Source organism: Pagrus pagrus, assembly GCF_965226575.1.
Source record: "Pagrus pagrus genome assembly, chromosome: 12".
NCBI classification, from domain to species: Eukaryota; Metazoa; Chordata; class Actinopteri; order Spariformes; family Sparidae; genus Pagrus; species Pagrus pagrus.
This window is the reverse complement of record NC_140196.1, coordinates 4,771,459-4,789,978: the sequence shown is the minus strand read 5'-3', so window position 1 is coordinate 4,789,978 and position 18,520 is coordinate 4,771,459. Positions and strand designations below refer to the sequence as shown.

General features: G+C 41.7%; 1 protein-coding gene across 3 annotated transcripts in view; it reads right to left on the bottom strand.

Moving 5' to 3' along the window:
* Positions 1-18,424, bottom strand: part of LOC311266215 (enhancer of polycomb homolog 1-like) — a 32,114-nt gene extending 13,690 nt beyond the window's left edge. For 2 of the 3 annotated variants that reach the window (XM_084368475.1, XM_084368477.1), the window contains exons 1-2: positions 12,617-13,110; positions 2,586-2,745 (exon numbers count right to left, since the gene is read on the bottom strand). In XM_084368475.1, the coding sequence (XP_084224601.1) occupies positions 2,586-2,745; positions 12,617-12,769 (313 nt within the window). In that variant the 5' untranslated portion in view covers positions 12,770-13,110. Of the gene's footprint in view, positions 1-2,585; positions 2,746-12,616; positions 13,111-14,358; positions 14,449-18,043 lie in introns of those variants that run through there. The other variant, XM_084368476.1, reaches the window with a different exon arrangement.
* Between the last annotated feature and the right edge of the window lie 96 nt (positions 18,425-18,520).

Below are 18,520 nucleotides of genomic sequence, written 5' to 3'. Positions count from 1 at the left end.
AGTGGAGGAAAGGTGTCATAACCATGTACAAACAAAACGCACAGTGCTACAAAGAGTTTGACCAAGACACCCTGCAAACCACAGGAACTGCAGTATCTGAAGCCAAAACATGAGATAGTTTTCTTCTCTAATGTCCAAATTAGATCGCTAATTTCCCTGATGTTTAAAGCAAGACTAGGCCACCAGTCATTGTATTGGCAGATAAATGCTTTAAAACTAAACATCAGCATTGGCCTGAAATGAACGTTCCTCCTGATGTGAAACAGTGATGCTTTGACCAAGTAGTTTTCTATATTTTTCCTGGTGAGTGTGTAAATTTTGAAGAGCATTGTACATCTTGCACCTGTGGACCATCATAATTAGAGTAGGCATAACAATGTAAATTCAACTGCAGGAGAGACTTGATGTTCTTTGCAATTAGGTGGAGAAAAAAAAAAAAGTGTGTGCATATATCTGTATCGGCCAAAATGAGATGGAAAATATCAGCATAGTGGATATTTGCAAAAATCCAATTTTGTGCATCCCTGCAATGTCATCTATAAAAAGGATGACAATGTATGAAACATACATTACATCTTAGATGCAAAACAAACCTGCACTGTTAACTTTAGTAATGGTGGCTTGTTCATGCCATTTCTATGCAATTTGTGATTTAAAAGTTTACATTAATAGAATGATAAGTTTAACTGACTAGTAGACGTTAACATTTAATGGACTAGTTGACTGATCGTGCATATCCTGAGTATATATTCATATAAAACCGATGCAGTTTCTTTCTACAGAAGATATATTATTCATTAAACTACACAGGACTAATGGCCCATAGTTATCAGGAATAAATAGGTGCTTTAACAGCCCACCCAGCATCTGTTGGATCTCAAGGTTAGGGACACACTCGATGATTATCAGGCATAATTACAGCAGATTTGCACTTCAGACAACTGAAAGCACGGGGACTGACTGGAGCGAACGCACAATACAATATCTGGCTGTTTTTGTGTGGACTTTGGTACATTCAGTTCCATCCAACCCAGTGAACCATGTACTGACCTGACACTTTATCAGACAATTTAATGGAGTCTGCATTTATGTGTATATAAAAAGCTAAATAATGCACACTGAGTGTTTCTGCAGGTCAAAGACACATCAGTATCATCTTAGTTGAAGCATAAAATGTGACTCTTTGCCCTTCACTAATGGTTTAGTCAGTGTGAGCACATTTCTGACTCAAGAGACAGAACAATATAAAAGCCATCCTCTTACTTTGCTTTAGTCTTTGAGTTTCTCAAGCCTCAGTGACCGGTCAGACTGTCTTCAACCCACCTCTGGCACACCTGCCTCAGAACTCACAGCCAGCAGTGTGTTTGTGTTTTACATCAGCAACCACTGCCACACTGCTGAAATCAAAAATCGCCTGCCTTCCATCAGACATGCACAGCTAGTCTACCATCAGAGAGCAGCCAATGTACAGACCAAAGTATGTACTGCTTATCTCTGAAACGATAACCTCTGTCCAGATTGAGGTAAAGCAAATTGCTTTCATAGTGAGCTACAATCAAGGCAACGGGCTACAACAGATGGGATATATGGTTATTGAATAAAACCGAAAGCTCACAAGCGGGATTATATAGGATTTTTTGACAAGGTTTTTCCATTTTAAAATCTCAATATTCTTGTTTCTTTACTGCAGTTACAGGTTCTGCTTTTCTGCTGTCACCTTGAAAAATAACCGCTGCATAAACAAGACAACAGACCAACACTTGTTCTACTTTTTAGATATTTTTCTACAAACGCTAACCTTTCCAGACCTGGAAATGATCAATACTGCCTTTTCCCACACGTCTCAGACTGTCTAGACCTGTTGGGAGACCCTGAAATTAGTCCGACAGCAATTTGACCGAACCTAACATTTGTCATTTCAGCTCTCGACTGATAACGGTGTCTCTGTTTAGGGGTACCGCAAATTGCTTTCCTCCGAGAAACAATCACAGAGAGCACTTGTGACACAGACATGGTAACTGAAACTAAGCAATCGAACAAACTCATTTTCTTTGATATTATTACTGAATGAGGCAATCTCACAAACTCATTTACTCTGACAAACATACGACGACTCAGTAAAAAGCTCAAAACACACACGCCCGATGCCATTAAATGGATGAATAGCTGTCAAAAACAACAGAACCGCTATTATAATCATCAGTCACTGAATGGAAGCAAAAGCCTTTTACACAACCAACGTAGTCAAGTTCATATATTCACTCTTAATGCCACATGTGTTTAAATGTCATGTCAGTCATGGCGTTCTGCGGGAAACATTTGCACTATAAAGCTGAGTATCAGGTCTAAAGTGATGTTTATACAAAAAAAAAAAGTCTCAAAAATGGTACACTAATGTGAAATATTCAACTAATTGCCACTTCATTTTGATCAACAACACCCCAGTGTCATTAAATGCATTCAATATAATTGAGGGAAATGCTATTACGATCTAATGAAACAAACCGAGGTCCCTAATCTACTGCATCAAACTCATTTTCTCTGGTTTCTGCACCACATATTTGCCATTAGAGAAGCCCACTTACGCTGTATGTGAATTAGCTGCTTTGGCATCTTGTAGTCCCCAGGGTAGAGGGATTCGTAGTAGGTGATGTTGCTCTCTGCCTCGGGGACCGGGATGACCATGTTGTCCCGCTTCTCGCCATATACCTGCTGCGCCGAGATGGCCCGCTGAAGATGGTGTTCCTACAGAGACACAGACGGAGGGTAAGATGTCTGGAAACACTGAGGATGGGTGTGCTTCATGTTACTAGAGATTAGATCAAAACTGTGTGGTTGAATACCAACATGACAAATTAAATTGAACAACATTTTTCTTGAGACCATTAAAGTTGGTGCCACACAGCTGGTCTCTGGTCTTTGGTCTTTGAAGAGCTCTCACAGAAAACAAGCAGAAAAAAGAAGGATTTGTCAGCCAGGCTTATATATTGGGTGATGCTAGCCCTTGTGGCTATGTTGGTATCAGTGTTAGGGATGCAACTGATTATTTTCATTTTCAATCCATCTGCTGATTTTCCTTTATCCGTCTATAAAATGCCAAAACAAAAGTGACTTCTTCAAACAGCTTCTTTTGTCCAACCAACAGTCCAAAACCCAAAGACTGGAACATCAACTCATTGATTAATTGACTAATGGTTGCCATGCTGGCCAATAAGTAACAAGATACTGCGGTAAGGAAACGGCAACAAACAACAAATCTAAAAGGGAAATTAAAGTTGTTTGTTAACATTATGGATTCATTAAAAAGAAGAAATCACTTTTTATTGATGCATCTTTATCAGAACCCACAACATTGACGTCGGCCTCAGAAATCCAGTATGGATCAAGCTGGGCTGTACATCACAGTAGATGATTGTATGTCAACTGCAAGCAACACAGCTGAGAATGAGGCAGTGATCTTTAAAGCATGAATGAAACAGCTTATGTCAATCATTGACTTAATACGTGACTTAACTGATGCAATGATCCATTTATCCTTGTGCAGCAGCAGTTTAATTCAAAGTGTTTTTTCCCCCCTCAGCCATTAAAACTGGCAGCCATTATCAGCAACTCATTTCCATTTAAATTCTAATACAGTGAAAGCAAACACCAACGTGTTTGGACATTAAATTTGGCCGTCAAAATATCCATGTAAGAGTTGAGTACACTGAACAGCATTGGTCCTTTACAAAAAAAAAAAAAAAATAGCCAAACACTCAAAAAAAGGGGCTGCGACAAACTAATTCCAAGAAACTGTTCAAACAGATCGCATCTTTACACCATGTGTGAAGCTATTGTGACGAGACAAAACGCTCACACCCAAATGAAACATGATATCAAGCCTGGTTAACTTTGCTATGTTGGTGGGAAGAACAACAAGCTGACTCACGCAGATACAAGCTTAATGTACACCTGCACACTGAGTTGTGGGAGGAAACTGACGATTATCCAGTTACACATTAAGCAACATCTGGCATGCAGACAATGACAATCCAAGAAGAACACCCTGTACAGGAAGGAACAGGACTGCCAAGTGATACAGAGTATTACAACATTTCAAATCAAATCCACACTGCAAGACAGAGTTTTGAATATTGAATCTTTCACACGATCATTTTTCACCCAAGGCAATAAACTTAGATCTTCTTAAATGTGACTATAGTCTGGTTTAATGTCTTTAGGTTGTGGCCAAAAAAGATTTTGTCAACACATTCAATTTAGTAGGATAGCACATAATCTACTTCACTGTCACTTTCATACTCCTCTCTTTCACTCATTTTGTTCCACTTTTCCAGAGAGCATCCACTTTTTTCCACTGTTGTCAACAGTGTAGCCGTCTATTCAAACTCTGATTGGTTACACACTACCTGTGTTACCCAATACCTTAACATACTGGTAGTTTAAATAGCGCTTTGTGGGAGGAAATGGGCGTGTACTTTGAGGTGCAAGCCAAAAGCAGCAGACTTGCTGGCTTGCCATGTGGTAGGCTGTTGGATCTATCTATATCGAATAGAAAATGTCCCAAGTTTTTCTCATTGTTAGACATTAATTTTATCACGGTACCTCAGCGAGATCATTTATCTCCCAGCCCTAGAATACACCTGTAATGGTTATGAGAGATTGAATCTGAACCTGCCATCAAATCAGTATCTCAGGAGCACACATACAGCAGAAAGCTTGTCACTGTTTTGTCTCCGACGCTGTCAGTTGGCCTTATCTACCCGCCACAAACGTGACGAGAGCCTGATGCTGCCAAGCCTGCTGAGGGCTAATGTGCCTGGAGGAAGGCAGACAGGCTGGATGGCTGACTAACTGGTTTGCTGGCAGGCTGCTCGTCTGAACCGTCACAGTCAGTCGTAGTAGCAGAGCCTTTGGCCCGGAGCTGGGCACGGCGCCACTGGCAGGCAGTCTGTCAACAAGGCAGCGTGCTGCCGGCCTCGTACGGCAGCTCTCTGGAGAGAAGGTGTGTGTGTTTATTGTTTTCCCTGCGGCTGTCAGAGACACAAGGGTAGTAGAGGGGGGGGAGGGACAGAATATCTGTGCCTGGGGAAGGTAGAGTGACTGAATGAGTCAAAAATAAAGTGAAAATGTGTGTGTGTGCACGCTTAAAAGAATAAGTGAGAAAGGCTTGACAACAACTGCTCTGTTTCTCACGAAGAGAAACTGACTTCTGCTTACTGCCAACCACAACCACAATAAATCAGCCATGGTAGTCACTGTTGCGTAATGCATGCACCTCTTCAGATGAATGATATGAATGTTTTTCAGCGAATAAAGATAACTGAGAATCACCTGCTTCTCATGGCCAATACCAATAAGATGATTTCACATTATTTTAACAATTTCATAAGCTGCAATGATAATACACATTGAAGCTTATCAAATTTGATGTGTCTAAACCCTTACCTGACATGTATTGTAAATAACAAATAACGTTTGGCTCTCTAGTGCACACTGCATGGCTCTACGTGGGTTCCTCAGTTTGACATCATGAACGCAACACTGTGCTGCGCTTGTTCTTGTGCGTTTATTGGGGGGGGTTCAAACTATCTTTTAAAAACCGTGCATACCACCACCTACCATATGCAACATCTGTCTAACACACATGCACGGTCTGCCCCAGTGCACCTGGCCAGCTTTTCAAATAACCAGGGAATGCACAGATTGTAAAACTCCGGGTGCATAGTGATGTTTTAGGAATTAATTTCACTGATAGCTGATGATGATGTTTTGTTGTCATTTATATTGCATTTTGTGGCAGGGAAGCAAAGAAAAACTCAACTGTTTTAAGTCGTTCAGCCCTTCATAACAGTGTCTTTGAAAGAGCACAAATTCAATCATACAAATTTCTGGAACAATTTTTAAAAAAATCTTTTTTGGACAAGTAACCGCTTCAAAAGCCGTTTTAGTCCGTTATACATCTACCTACTCAATGATGAGAATATTTCAGGGGTTGGATTGCCTTACATACTCATGGCAAGGAAGTCACAAGCCAATAACTCATGAACATGCCAGCACAAAACCGATGTGTCACATCAGATAAACATCAGCCACTGTCATCAGTGAACATCATCTTATCTTTAAATAGCAGACGAACATCGGCTGATACTGCCGTTCAGCCAATATATCGGTGCAGCCCTAGAATAATTACTGCTGAAGTGTTGCACATAGAAGTAGGAAAAGTGGATAAAATCTTTCCCAGTATGTGATTTAATTTGACATATATCACGGTATAGGAAAATCCATTAAATCATCCATTGACAGCCATAAACAGATAAAATAACAACAATGGATACCGTTGGAATGCTTTTGGCCAACCTGATGAATCAAAACCCTGAACAATCAAGGTGCCTCATCAAATCGATGCCAACGTCCTGTAGATCTAACACAACTGGAACAGATACCGTTGCCTAAATGATGTGACAAAATCCCTAAGGGCGGAAAACTTCAGTCAGCCCACAGCACGTATTAATCATCACAAGTCAACAACTCTACAGCGGTGCAATCAATCTCTATATGCAGATGTGTTTCCATTAAGGTGCTGGAATATTTGGATCCACGCAAACAACTAATAGATGGTTATAATCTTTCCATACTACACTGAGCAGAAGGCTCATCTGGCCAGGTGTTTCAGAGTGTGCATTATAAAACTTCCAGTTGCCAGATTCTTTTATCACATGTATTTGCTGATTTCTCGGGGAAAATGTTATTCAAAACCCACAGAACAATAAAGTAGCACTGTGTCCTGCGTCGCAAGTCTTAAAGGGTATCATTATTTAAATGCTATTTCAGAATAGTTGTTTGGCGTGGGATCCCACTGAGCAGCCCCATTTTAACAATATGGAATTTTCTACTTTAACATTTATATAAGCTGGTTTAAAGGTCATTTCTACAGCTCAGCTGCATTTTGTTTAAATGTAAGCCTCCCCTGGCACCACATAATGGCCGCGAGAAGAAGATGACTGCTTATTACAACGGCAACATAAGGACAGCACGCTGTTTCCACTGGGTTAAATCAGGCAAGTGTGCTGCTTCTCAGAAAGACATCCAGCAGAACTCAAGTTGATCGCAGCTGAAAAGGGATCAATTTGTGCCTTTGTAACAGCACAGACATGTGAGCTTTACAATGCTACAAGGATTTTAACCAGATTTCTGACACTTTCACTAAGACCATGCAGACACAAAGCAGTGCCATAAGGTCTACAGTCATAAATAAAAAAAACAACAACAGCTTTTTCATCTACTAAACAAGACTGAAAAACCCATAATTTTAGCCAGAAACACAATCTATCCAATTCAACTTGAAATTACATGTTGATTGATCAAGATAATGCTCGATACATGTGTGGCGTCATCATTTACATTGATAATTTTTAGTATCGATTGATCTGTTGATTTTCACGATAAACTGAATAATCATTTAGTCTATAAAATGTCGGAAAAATGCTCATTACAATTTCCCAGAGCCCAAAGTAGCATTTTCAAATTGCTTCTTTTGTCCAACCAACAGTCCAAACCCCAAAGACTCTTCATTTAGTAACATAAATGACAGGGAAAGATTTTGGTGCAACCCCCCCCAAAACTTCAACAATAAGGCTAATTATCAAAATAGTTGACAACAAATGTTTCTTACAATTGACTAACAGATTAATTGTCACCACTAGCCAAGACCGAAAAAACTGGACAAATCAAAGCATCTTGACCAATGTTGGCCAACAACACAATGTATTCCTATTCAACTTTAAATTACATGTTGAATGACAAAGATAAATCTCATTACATTAAACAGTGCCTTAAAAAGACACACACAGCATATTTTTACTATTTTCAAATGCGTGTCCACATTTTGTGAAGTCTTTTTGAAAGGTTTTCAACAGCATTTGTTTTTACTGCAAAACTGGACTCATTTGTGGTGACTAATCATTTCACCCAGTTCTGCCCAAGAATGCAGAAAAGTAAACTTTATAATGCGTGACCTTCAGTATAACATCATGTTGTTTGTAATCATCTGTAACTGTTAAATCTATTTTATTGTGTCCCTGAGCACCGTGTTCGTCAACACCATTTGGACTTTTGGGTCTAATGATTTTCTACAGCCTGTTATACCCGAGGCGAGTGATTGTATTTTACATTTATAATCGCCATGTGCTCTGGCGATGTGTTCTGTGGATGTAGCTGCTCTCTCAGCTGCAGAAGTTGCTGCGGACAAGCCTTTCAGTTTTATTCTTAGTGCGTCCCCAAGGCTTCTGCACATGGAACTCAAAACTCTCACACATTTAACCTATTCGCAGCATTTGCCGTGACCCCGCCTGTGCATGTACGCTTGCATAACCTTCATGTTCCTATCTGATTCCCATTGAATCATTCCCCCAGCGAGCGCCTAAACCCCCGCATCAACTTCCTCAGGCCTTTCCACAATGAGGGAAAAACTCATAAAAATCAAACGTCCTTGAGCAAAAACACGTCGGCTGCCAAACCTAATCAAGCAATGCGTTTGTTTACTTTCCAGGCCATGGCTATTTGCCTGAGAATAAATAGACTTAGATTGAGGTGAACAGTCAGAATACAGAGCATTAGCTGGTGCCCTCACACACATACACAATTTTTCTCTGGGTCTCGCTTTCTCACACATACACACAGGAGTCCAGAAATAGCCTTCTAAAATGACCACATCGATCACTGTCAAGTCTGCTGAGGCAGCCACAGCCTCCTCCACCTACACCAGTCTCGCCTCTGACAGCTACTGTCCCAGACACTGTAAATGCCACTTAACATGATGGACAGCCGCAGGGGATGGTCTGGTAGGGCTGTCGAGGGATGCGTAGCTACAGTACAAAGCAGTTTTATGCACTGCATGGGAGAGGATGGTTTCTCACACCCAGCACAAGTGGGGTGGGAAATTAACAGCAGACAGCAGATTTGACTGTGGCTTGATTCGAACTCTGCCCAGCAGTTTGTAAAGTAAGTCAGCATGAGCTGAGAAACTTTCCATTCCTCAAGGGGATATGGCTGGTAAAATGAGATAGACGCAGCGTCTGCAAGGCAAAATAAGGGTTTCTAACGTAAGTGAAGGCCTACTATAATGAAGTGGAAAAAAAACAAACGCACAGTCTTCTATCCATGGGTCAATGACTGGAAAATTCCTAAATTCGCAAGTTATTCTCAGACATTACTTTAGCTGAGGCTTGCAGAGCTGGCAAACTTGCTGTGGAGTTGGATTCAAGAATCTGATCCTAGCACTAGGGCTGCACAATTAATCCAAACATTATTGAAATGGCATCATCGCCAAATGCAATATCCAAATCAGTGAACCTTGAAGCTGTAATATTTTGATTAAAAAAAAAAGGTAAACTGTCTGATTAAACAGAATTATGAGAAAGTACTGTTGAGCCGCAGAGGCCTATAAATCTTGTTGAAGATCTTGATGTAAGAAAACATGTTGTTTGGTACAGACCCCAACAAATGTCACAACGTGATTTAGATTTTTGTTTTTCAGTAAGAATTAAAATGGTGACGCAGACATGAAAAGTCCCACTGATCGGGAATCATCTTGCAATTGAGCAGGTGAGCCTAAAAAAACACAGAAACACTCAATTTCTTGAGGAAACTTGAGAAGGCTAGATTACACAGCCAAATTCTCGTCAACTTTAATCAAGTAGCATTACAAAGTGTCCTGACTGGAAACATGGTACTGGCGTGGTTCTTGCATGGTCCAGGACAGGAAGGCTCTTCCGCGGGTGATTAAAATAGCCCAGAACATCACCTTTAAACCTTGTAATGTCTGTTAAAATGATTGCGATTCTTTTTTTCCCTTCTTACCATTTCATGCAGCCCTATAAACAACTTATCCACTAATCAAGAAAAAAACTGACAAATCAAGAATGAAGTAATTGTTAGTTGCAGCCCTACAAATCAGACAACTTGCTGTAGACTTGGATTCAAGAACCTGCCTGGAGGCTGGGGTTAATTTCCCACGCTGCACATCAACATGTCAACACAAACCCTTAAGTGAAAGAAAGAGGAGGGAAACTGCTGACAAAGGTAACTTTCAGGTTCAAAGCATGGAGGCTGCACAGACTTTGGACAGGTGACATGCCCCACATTCCCACCCAGCAAGGTCACAGCGTGACAAATTGGTGGCCTGCCAGAGTGTGTGTCTGTTTGTGTGTGTGTGTGTGAGCACAAGAACTGTGTCTGGCAAAGACGCAAACACAACAGATGCCTGTGGGTTCCCACCGGGGCCGCAGACACTGACCTCACTTTCACCCAAATGTAAACACAAGACCAAGTGTCTGGCCCAAAACAAACAAGCTGCACGTGCTGTGGGAGTTTCGCCGATGACGGATCTTAAGTCAAGCCATGCTACATACACATACACCGCCTGTAAATTACAAAACCACATGCTGGACTGAGCAACGACTTTTGAAAGGCAAGTCCAGTAGCAACAGAGAAAGAAAGAGTGTAGTTTAGTGCAAAATTGTTCCAACCAGCAGCCCTAAATGAGGCGTACAGAAAGGCCTAAACCTGTGGTCTGAGTTCACTGCTAAAAGCTCTCTATTAGCAGAGAGTCAGAAGTACAGGGACACCGCATATCCACCCTGCAGACCACTGAACACTGAGTGGGTAGACAGTGTGGTTGAGGCTGAGGGAAGCTCACTGGGTCAAGCATATCTCCAAAAAATGTCAGAGCTATTCTCTGTGTAGAACAAAGTGAACAATCAGGGATGCAAAGTGTTGGCCCACTTAACTAAAATTACATGCACTTCAAGTGCAACAAAGTAACCACACTACACCTTGAGTGCTGATGGAGTCAAAGAGCACCTACCAACAATGGTTCGAGGCATATTTAAACCTAACACCTAATGTAAAAATTCATAACAGACTGCTCCAAACACTGAGTGACTGGCATGCAGCAGGCCTTGGCCTACCTCTTATGATAATATAACTGTTACATAACCAAGCACTCCAGCTGAGCAGAGCACAGACTTTGAAGTGACAGCAACCCCCCCTCCACCTCCTCCTGCTGCTGCCCTGATCTCCTCCTGAGCGCCACGTGCCGCTGGTCTGCCAGCCTGCTGTGCCATCTGACACACTGAACCCCTGACACCGAGCCTCTGCAAGAGCAGGGAGACAGACTGGCTGCAACATACTTTCAGTGAATAATATCAGTAACCACCACAGGCGCCTGGAGTGATATTCCCTATTAACCTGCCCTTATATTTAAACATCAGTCAAGACTGCTGGGTCAGCTAGAAAACACCGATATCTTGCTCTGGGGACCCAGAAAAGGGGCTGCTATGTAATAAATGGCATGAAAAGAATGGAGGCGAAAACAGTAAAACACCCCCTGGGTTGCATCTAGCTTATAAACAACCCCCTACATCATGCAGCTAACCACCCATGTGGGAGGCATCATAACTAAGAGCAGGTTGCAGACTTTGTTAATTTACCTGCCTAATGGCTAAGGCATCCCTGAAAGTCACCTAAAAAGGTATCACTTTATCTTTTCAGCGAAACTGTCAGAATACTTTTAGGGTTCAGTGAAAGGGTAGCCAATTATCTGCAAAAAAAATCAATCAATAAATAAAATAAATCAGGCAGAGCTCTTCAAATCATTCATTTAAAAACGTGCAAGCACTGGAGAATTAGGTTTGTGGATGGGATTTAATGTTCTTATCAGGTAAATCAAATGTCAACACAGGGACACCAGACAGATGCTTAGTACAGTGGCAATAGTTTACATGAAAAACCACCCTGACCCTGGAGTGTTGTAAATATATGAAGGGAAATCTCTCCACGTTAGCAGTATAAATACTAAACCTCTCTGACAGCCATGCAAGCAGGATGAACCTTGTGCAATTACAGTTCAAACGATGGCTTTAGTTGACAACGGCTGCATTACAACATTTATACAGAGAAGGACCACAACCACAGCGGCCACATGAAATAAACATGAAGGGCTGACTCATATGTAGACAACACAGTGACATGACAAAGTGCTACTAGCCACCTGTGAGAACCTGCACTAAAGCAAAGATTGTCTAAATGATGTCAACACACACAGAACAAACAGCAGATCCTGTTCACGATGACCGACACAGTTTCCCCTCAATGCATGGCAGCAGTGTTGACATTTCTGTCTGGAAGTAGCACAGATGCCACATATAATCTGAAATCGCTAGCTCCCCCTTGCCCTGGTCCTTCGCAATTACGCCAACACAAGGCCCCATCCTGACAGACGAGACAAAATGTCGGAATTGCTGAAGTCACATGACTCCTTTGTACTCAGAAAATCACCTCACGTTTAAATAAGCCGGCAGAACCGGCTCGTTTTATCCTATAACGACACAATGCACCCCCGCTTTGCCCAAACGTTCGTCCCGGTGCCACATATGCGCCGTTTGCAACTGAAATCCGTCGTGTTTCTCCTGAGAAAACTGGCGGCCATTTTGTGAAAGCTTGCGCAGGGAAAAAAAAAAAAAAAAAAAAAAAAAAAGAGGGACGCCTGTGATCATTTAAAAATAAAAAAATAAACCAAAGCACATATTTTCACATTTTTCGGACGGTTAAAGCATACCGATTCCTCTTCTTTCTCCATCCCCGTAGGCATCTGCGGCACGGCCCGGTTAATGGATGCATATTCGTGTAGGTCGGGTAAATCCTCACAACGGAAGACGGGTAGTGGCTTGGAAGCGTCCAGCGCCCGTGCCCGAAACGACAATTTACTCATTTTTCACAATTCGAGATGCAATATAAATCTATCGGATCTCCTAATATTCACAACGGTACCGAGTAGAGCTTTCATGGATGTTTCTGTGCGGTTATTCTCTATTCTACTGTCGAATGGTTGTAGCTTGTATTTAGGGCGTCGCCAACGGAGCCGGGGGAAGGCCCGGATCTTGGTCGCTCTCTCTCGGACTGTTTTTTTCCGACGCTCCGCTCCCTATCGTTGGTTCAGTGCGCCATGGACAACATGGCGGACATTTAAAACTCTTTTGCTCTGTTTCGCTCGGAGCGGTCCAACCCCCAGTTCGCGGACCGACCATTCCCACACGATCCCGAGCGCTTGCGCGTTGCGGGGGTGGGGGGAAGGGGGCATATCTTGCAAACTAACTCCGCTCCACACATGCACATAAATTATTGAAATAAACATTACGCATGGCCGAAATATAGATTGCAAAAAATAAATAAAAATAAATAACTCAAAAATGGATTATATATTAATGACACGCATAAATAAAATACAACACTGCTGCGCAAAAAAAGAAAAACAGACAAAAACTTTAATAATTGAAAATTTACTAAATAAGCCAAATTGCATAAATTAATAAATTTATAAATGATGAAACATGTGCATAACAAAAAATAAACTTACAATGTAACAAAAATGTTAAATCTGCAGCAGTGATCAATGACAATTGTGTTGCTAATTAAGAATAACTGACTGCATCTACATCTGTTTTTACAAGACCTATCAAATCATGATAAAATAAGTTTATATGTCCAAGTTTAACTTAACTTTTCCTTTTGCTGCATTTACATTAAAAAGGTAATTAAAATGGGTGGTTCCTAGTCTAATTTAATAAAACAATAGTACAAATACAGAAATAAAGTAACTACTCTTAAATGCAACAGTAAAAAATGCCTCGAACAATTCACTCAAATTCCCTGATTTTTATTTATTAATCAAAACTATTGTAAAATAAAACAGTTTCTTCTATAGTAGTAGGTTTTTGGTGCAAAACTCAAGCAAGAAAATCCTCGAAAGCGATCAGAGAATTCCACATCGACAACTACAGACCAACGCCCAGAACAACCACAGAAGTAACCACTAACTGACCTGGAAGAACAACTCCCATCCACTGAACCTTATCTATGACTGGTGAGCATAAACCGCCGCCTGTAAAGAAATGTTTATTCCAGGTGACAGGCTTGGTGGAGACACGTTCAACACAAGAACAATGTCGCCCTCTTCTGGTCTGACAGGCAAAGGATCTGACTTTCAGGACACCAGCATGTCGTACAAAGACACACTGCACACACCATTTGCTAAATATGTGTATCCAAAACCCCTGTGTCAGTTTAGGTGACTCCAGCAGGTCAAGTCCTTAACTTTGACGATGTTAGTAGCATGCTTATCTCACTGAGCTGTAGGCTGTAACTGTAGTGCTTCCACTGGGGGTTTGAGATTAGCTTTTGCCATGACCCCATGGATTTGGGGAATTGAGAACTGATGGGTCGGTGCTTAATATGCCACACAAAAGGGAGACAAAGACATAAAGGTCAGAATAATATTTTAACTATCATTAAACACCTTACCTGCTGATGACATTGGGTTTAGCCAGGGTCCACCCAGGGGAACGGAGGTTTTCTTATCATCGTTAAATCCATGGAGGAAATCATGAGGACCTGAGGGCCAATTGACAAGAGCAACAAGAATATTTAGCCAAAACTGTGGATTCTTTGCCAGATTACAGGACAGAAACGTTTTTAAAGGAAAAACAGGAAACTAAAGTGGCACGCAAGTCAGATTAAAAAGAAACTCAACCAAGATTTTTCACTTGTTCATTAAAAAGAGGTTCAGGAGAGGGTTGTGTGGGCGGAGCCATGACAAAACATTTGACCACCACCTGATCATAATTGTCAGTAGTGCTGCCTGGTCTGGCCCTCCACACCTGGCTGTGTTCATAAGTATCACCAAAGGACTTCTCTATGGTGAATTCACATCAAGCAGTTTCAACCTCCAGACTGTGACTGCATTCTCACCATTGCTCCTTCATCTTCCTATCATGCAAGTACCACTATTACAGCTGCTTTTTCCTCACTGCTATGTCATTAAACATGAGGGGAGAAGGCACACACAATTGGATGCCAATTAAAAAAATAAGTTTTGGATGACAGTGCAGCTGATACTTTGCTAAAATGGACACACAGGAAATGTGTGGAGAACGTGAATAAATGCAGCAAAGGTCCCCAGCCGTGTTCATATATGAACATAGAAGTAACGTGTTACACATTTTAACATCAGCCAATGTGACACCTTAAAAAAAAAATCTGCATATCACTAGTGTAACTGCTGACTACTGGTAGCTGTTGATGCTGTTAGCGAGGTTAGCTCAGTTAGCCATGCAGCCAACAGTCCAGACAGGGAGTTTGGGGAACCGGGACAGTGTTTGTGTTTACAGGATGGGACAGGGCTTGCTGGTTAGCATGCTAACTTCAGCAGATATCTCTGCAATACACAGACAACATAACTGTTATTCACATTCTGTTGATAATTTCAGGTAATTTTTGTAATATTGTCAGCTAAAATGTTTACATATTTCACCTTTAATGCTACTTAGTAAATGTTAGCATGCTAACACACCAAATTAATTTGGTAAACATGGGAACCATTATAAGTGCCACACTTCAGCATGTTAGTAAGCTGATGTTAGCGTTTGGCTAAAATAACAGCTGTGGCCAAGTACAGCCTCACAGAGATGCTTTAGAGTCTTTTGGCCTGTTATATTAATGCTTGGTCAAAAGATTAGTGGTGTAAAAGTGGTCACTCGTAGTAACAAACCCACCGCTGCACCAGAGTACCTTGAGATGTCTGTGTATTTAAGGTTAAAAAGGTCCAGTTTGTAGAGGTTGTGGCAGATTGTGATCAATTGGATAGCCCTTCGCTTCCAAGAGTGTAGGAGAGCCTACGGTGGCTGTAAACCTGCATAAAATGTGCAAGGGCCTCTCTGGAGCCCGTGTTTTGTTTGTCTGTTCTAGGCTACTGTCACATGGTGGTGCAACATGGCAGACTCAATGGAAGAGGATTCACGCACCCTGTCGATATAAAAGGCTCATTCTAAGGTGAGGACAACATATCTATTGTCAGTTTCAGGTGATGATACATTAATGAAAACATAATTATGAATATCGTATTCCATTTTTGCCCCCAAATCCTTCACATTGGACCTTTAACTTAAACACCCTGCTGACATGCATTTTTCTAACAACTCAGCTGTAACCCGTCTCTACAGAAACCTATCCAGTCTCTGATGGACAATCAAACAAATTAATCTACATTTATTATCAGGAAGTAGTTCCATTATGCAAAGCAGCATTGTGATCATGAGCGCTGAGGCAAATGAAACACTGGGATACAAATCTGTATTTTAATTTTAATGTGTTGGATCTAAATAACCAGCTGTTTTCATTCAGGACAGAACTATTGACATTCGGCCTGTTGATATTTTTGTCCATATTTATTGATTCCACATCTTCCTAGTCCTACATGTGATACATTATAACTACAGTGTCAGCGATACTGTAATTAATTTTTATGTGTTCTTACTAGCAGTTGAGCCTATGACCATGAGGCGATGACACATGTGCATGTTCCTGTTTGTTAAAGACGCTAAGAATCAACATGTCTGCTACATTATGTAGCATTTGAAGCACTATACATGGTTTTCCCTACCATTATAAGCCATTTAGGCCACCACCTAAGCTGAATGAAAGTAAAATCAATGTGGAGAGCATCAAAACTAACTAAACGACCTTTTGCAGATCTAATGGATTGGACAGAAGTTGGCAAGTTTTTTAGTAATCTGCAATAGCGTTTCCAACTTTTTGTCCACCGATATGGTAATAATCATGGTCCAAAATGATGTAAATGTATTTTATAGAAAAGTTCCTTGGGAGAGGTGAAAATATGTGCATCCAAGTCTGCCACACACCTAGGGAAAACACTGCTATACAATGTAGTGATTATATTATCTATGCCTGCTTTTCAATAGGGTTTCCTCCCATTTTAGTGTTTGACCCCCCTTCAGTTACACCGATATTAAGCTGTACTGCAGATGTGTGGCTTGACATATTCTTTAATGTCCATATAATTAGCAGCCTGACTATAAATTAGAAAAAGGGCAATCAGATGTCTGTAATCAGGGCCTCTGTATCCTATGATTACGAACTGACGACAGGAGGCTGGGTGAAATATTTTTGTCTTCGAGGTAATATCCGTGACCTTGAGATCTAGGCTTCTAGAAGTGTCGTGAAACGTGTAAACACACTCACAGAGCATCACTACCTAACACACAGTCCTCTCATACCTCACATACTTGGTGCTGGCCTACAAATGTCCCACGAGGGTGGGGTTTGTCCTGTAATACCCCAAGAGTTGACACAATCACAGGAGACCTAATGTATTGTCCTTTTCTGCTTTACAGCTCACTTGCTTGTAAACCTAACTCACCCTGTATCCTAAATTACCACCTAAGAATGATCACTACAACCACTGCTAGTAGTCACCATGAGGCAGCTCTATCCCTGCCTGGCTGGATGCAGGTCCTCCCAGACTTCATCTTCACAGGCAGGGCCGAATCAAGTTCCTGAGGTCTTCCACCTTTTTTTTTTTTTGAGTCCATGTAGGGAGAGGTGGGTGTTTGGGGAAAGGGAAGCTACCGTGGCTTTACAGTAGATAATGCAGGGGATAAGAGGGATCCAGACCCATGCAGGCCAGGGCCAAGCAGTTCCCTGACGAGCCACAGGAACTGCCTGGCACTGTTCAGCCACACACCCTAAGCCTATGATCCAACAATGTTACATTTCCAAGCCAGGATGATGACAAATCCTCACATGATATGATGTCAAAAATTATCTTTAAAAGCCGTCATCGGGTCTCCATCTCCGCCTCGAGCTGGTGTTTCCTCTCCCTGTGAGCCAGATCAGGTTTCCGACATTCAAAATCTTAGCCAGTAATCTAACAAGCAGTGAACTAGATTTGTGTTTAATACAATGAAAAACATCCCCTTTGGCTGAATCGATCGATATCACAGTCTCCCTGCTTCGGGAGCTGACAAAGTGACGAGGAACTTGTGCTTTTTTAGTGCTGAATTGCATCCAGCTGACCAGCCAGGAATTTGATTGCGTGTATGAAATCATCTGATGCCAGAAACACTATTCACGATGGGGCCTTTCTGGCGACCGTCGATTCAAGTTACAAACACTACGAGAAAATACTCACCAAGTCGATGATTCAGCACACGTCGGGCATTTACGGACAGATGGGAAACATTTCTGCAAGTCAGAAGTTAGAAGAAAAAAAAAGAAAAGAGAGAGAGAGAGAAAAAAAAAACGCCATGCAACACGACGCAGCTAGCCACAGAGGGAGCCAACTAACATTAACGTTAGCCTCAGCTAGTTCTTCCAGTTGGCTTCGGGGGTAAAAAATAAATAAATAAATAAAAAAAGGCAGACGTTGAGCCGGTATCCCCGGCAGGAAGAGCCGCTGTCAGCCTTATATCCACCCCGTCAAACGGCGTTACTCGGTCGGTGGAAAAGTCTTGTGTTGTCCTGTCGATGTAAAGCAGCCTGAAACTAGAGAGGTGGCAACCAAAGTGCTACTGTTGGGGGTTAACAACTTTGCTGTAAAACACGGCCTGTGATTGGACGGCCGGGCCCACCAATCACCTGTGGAGAGCCCTGCGCTCGTGGCGTCACG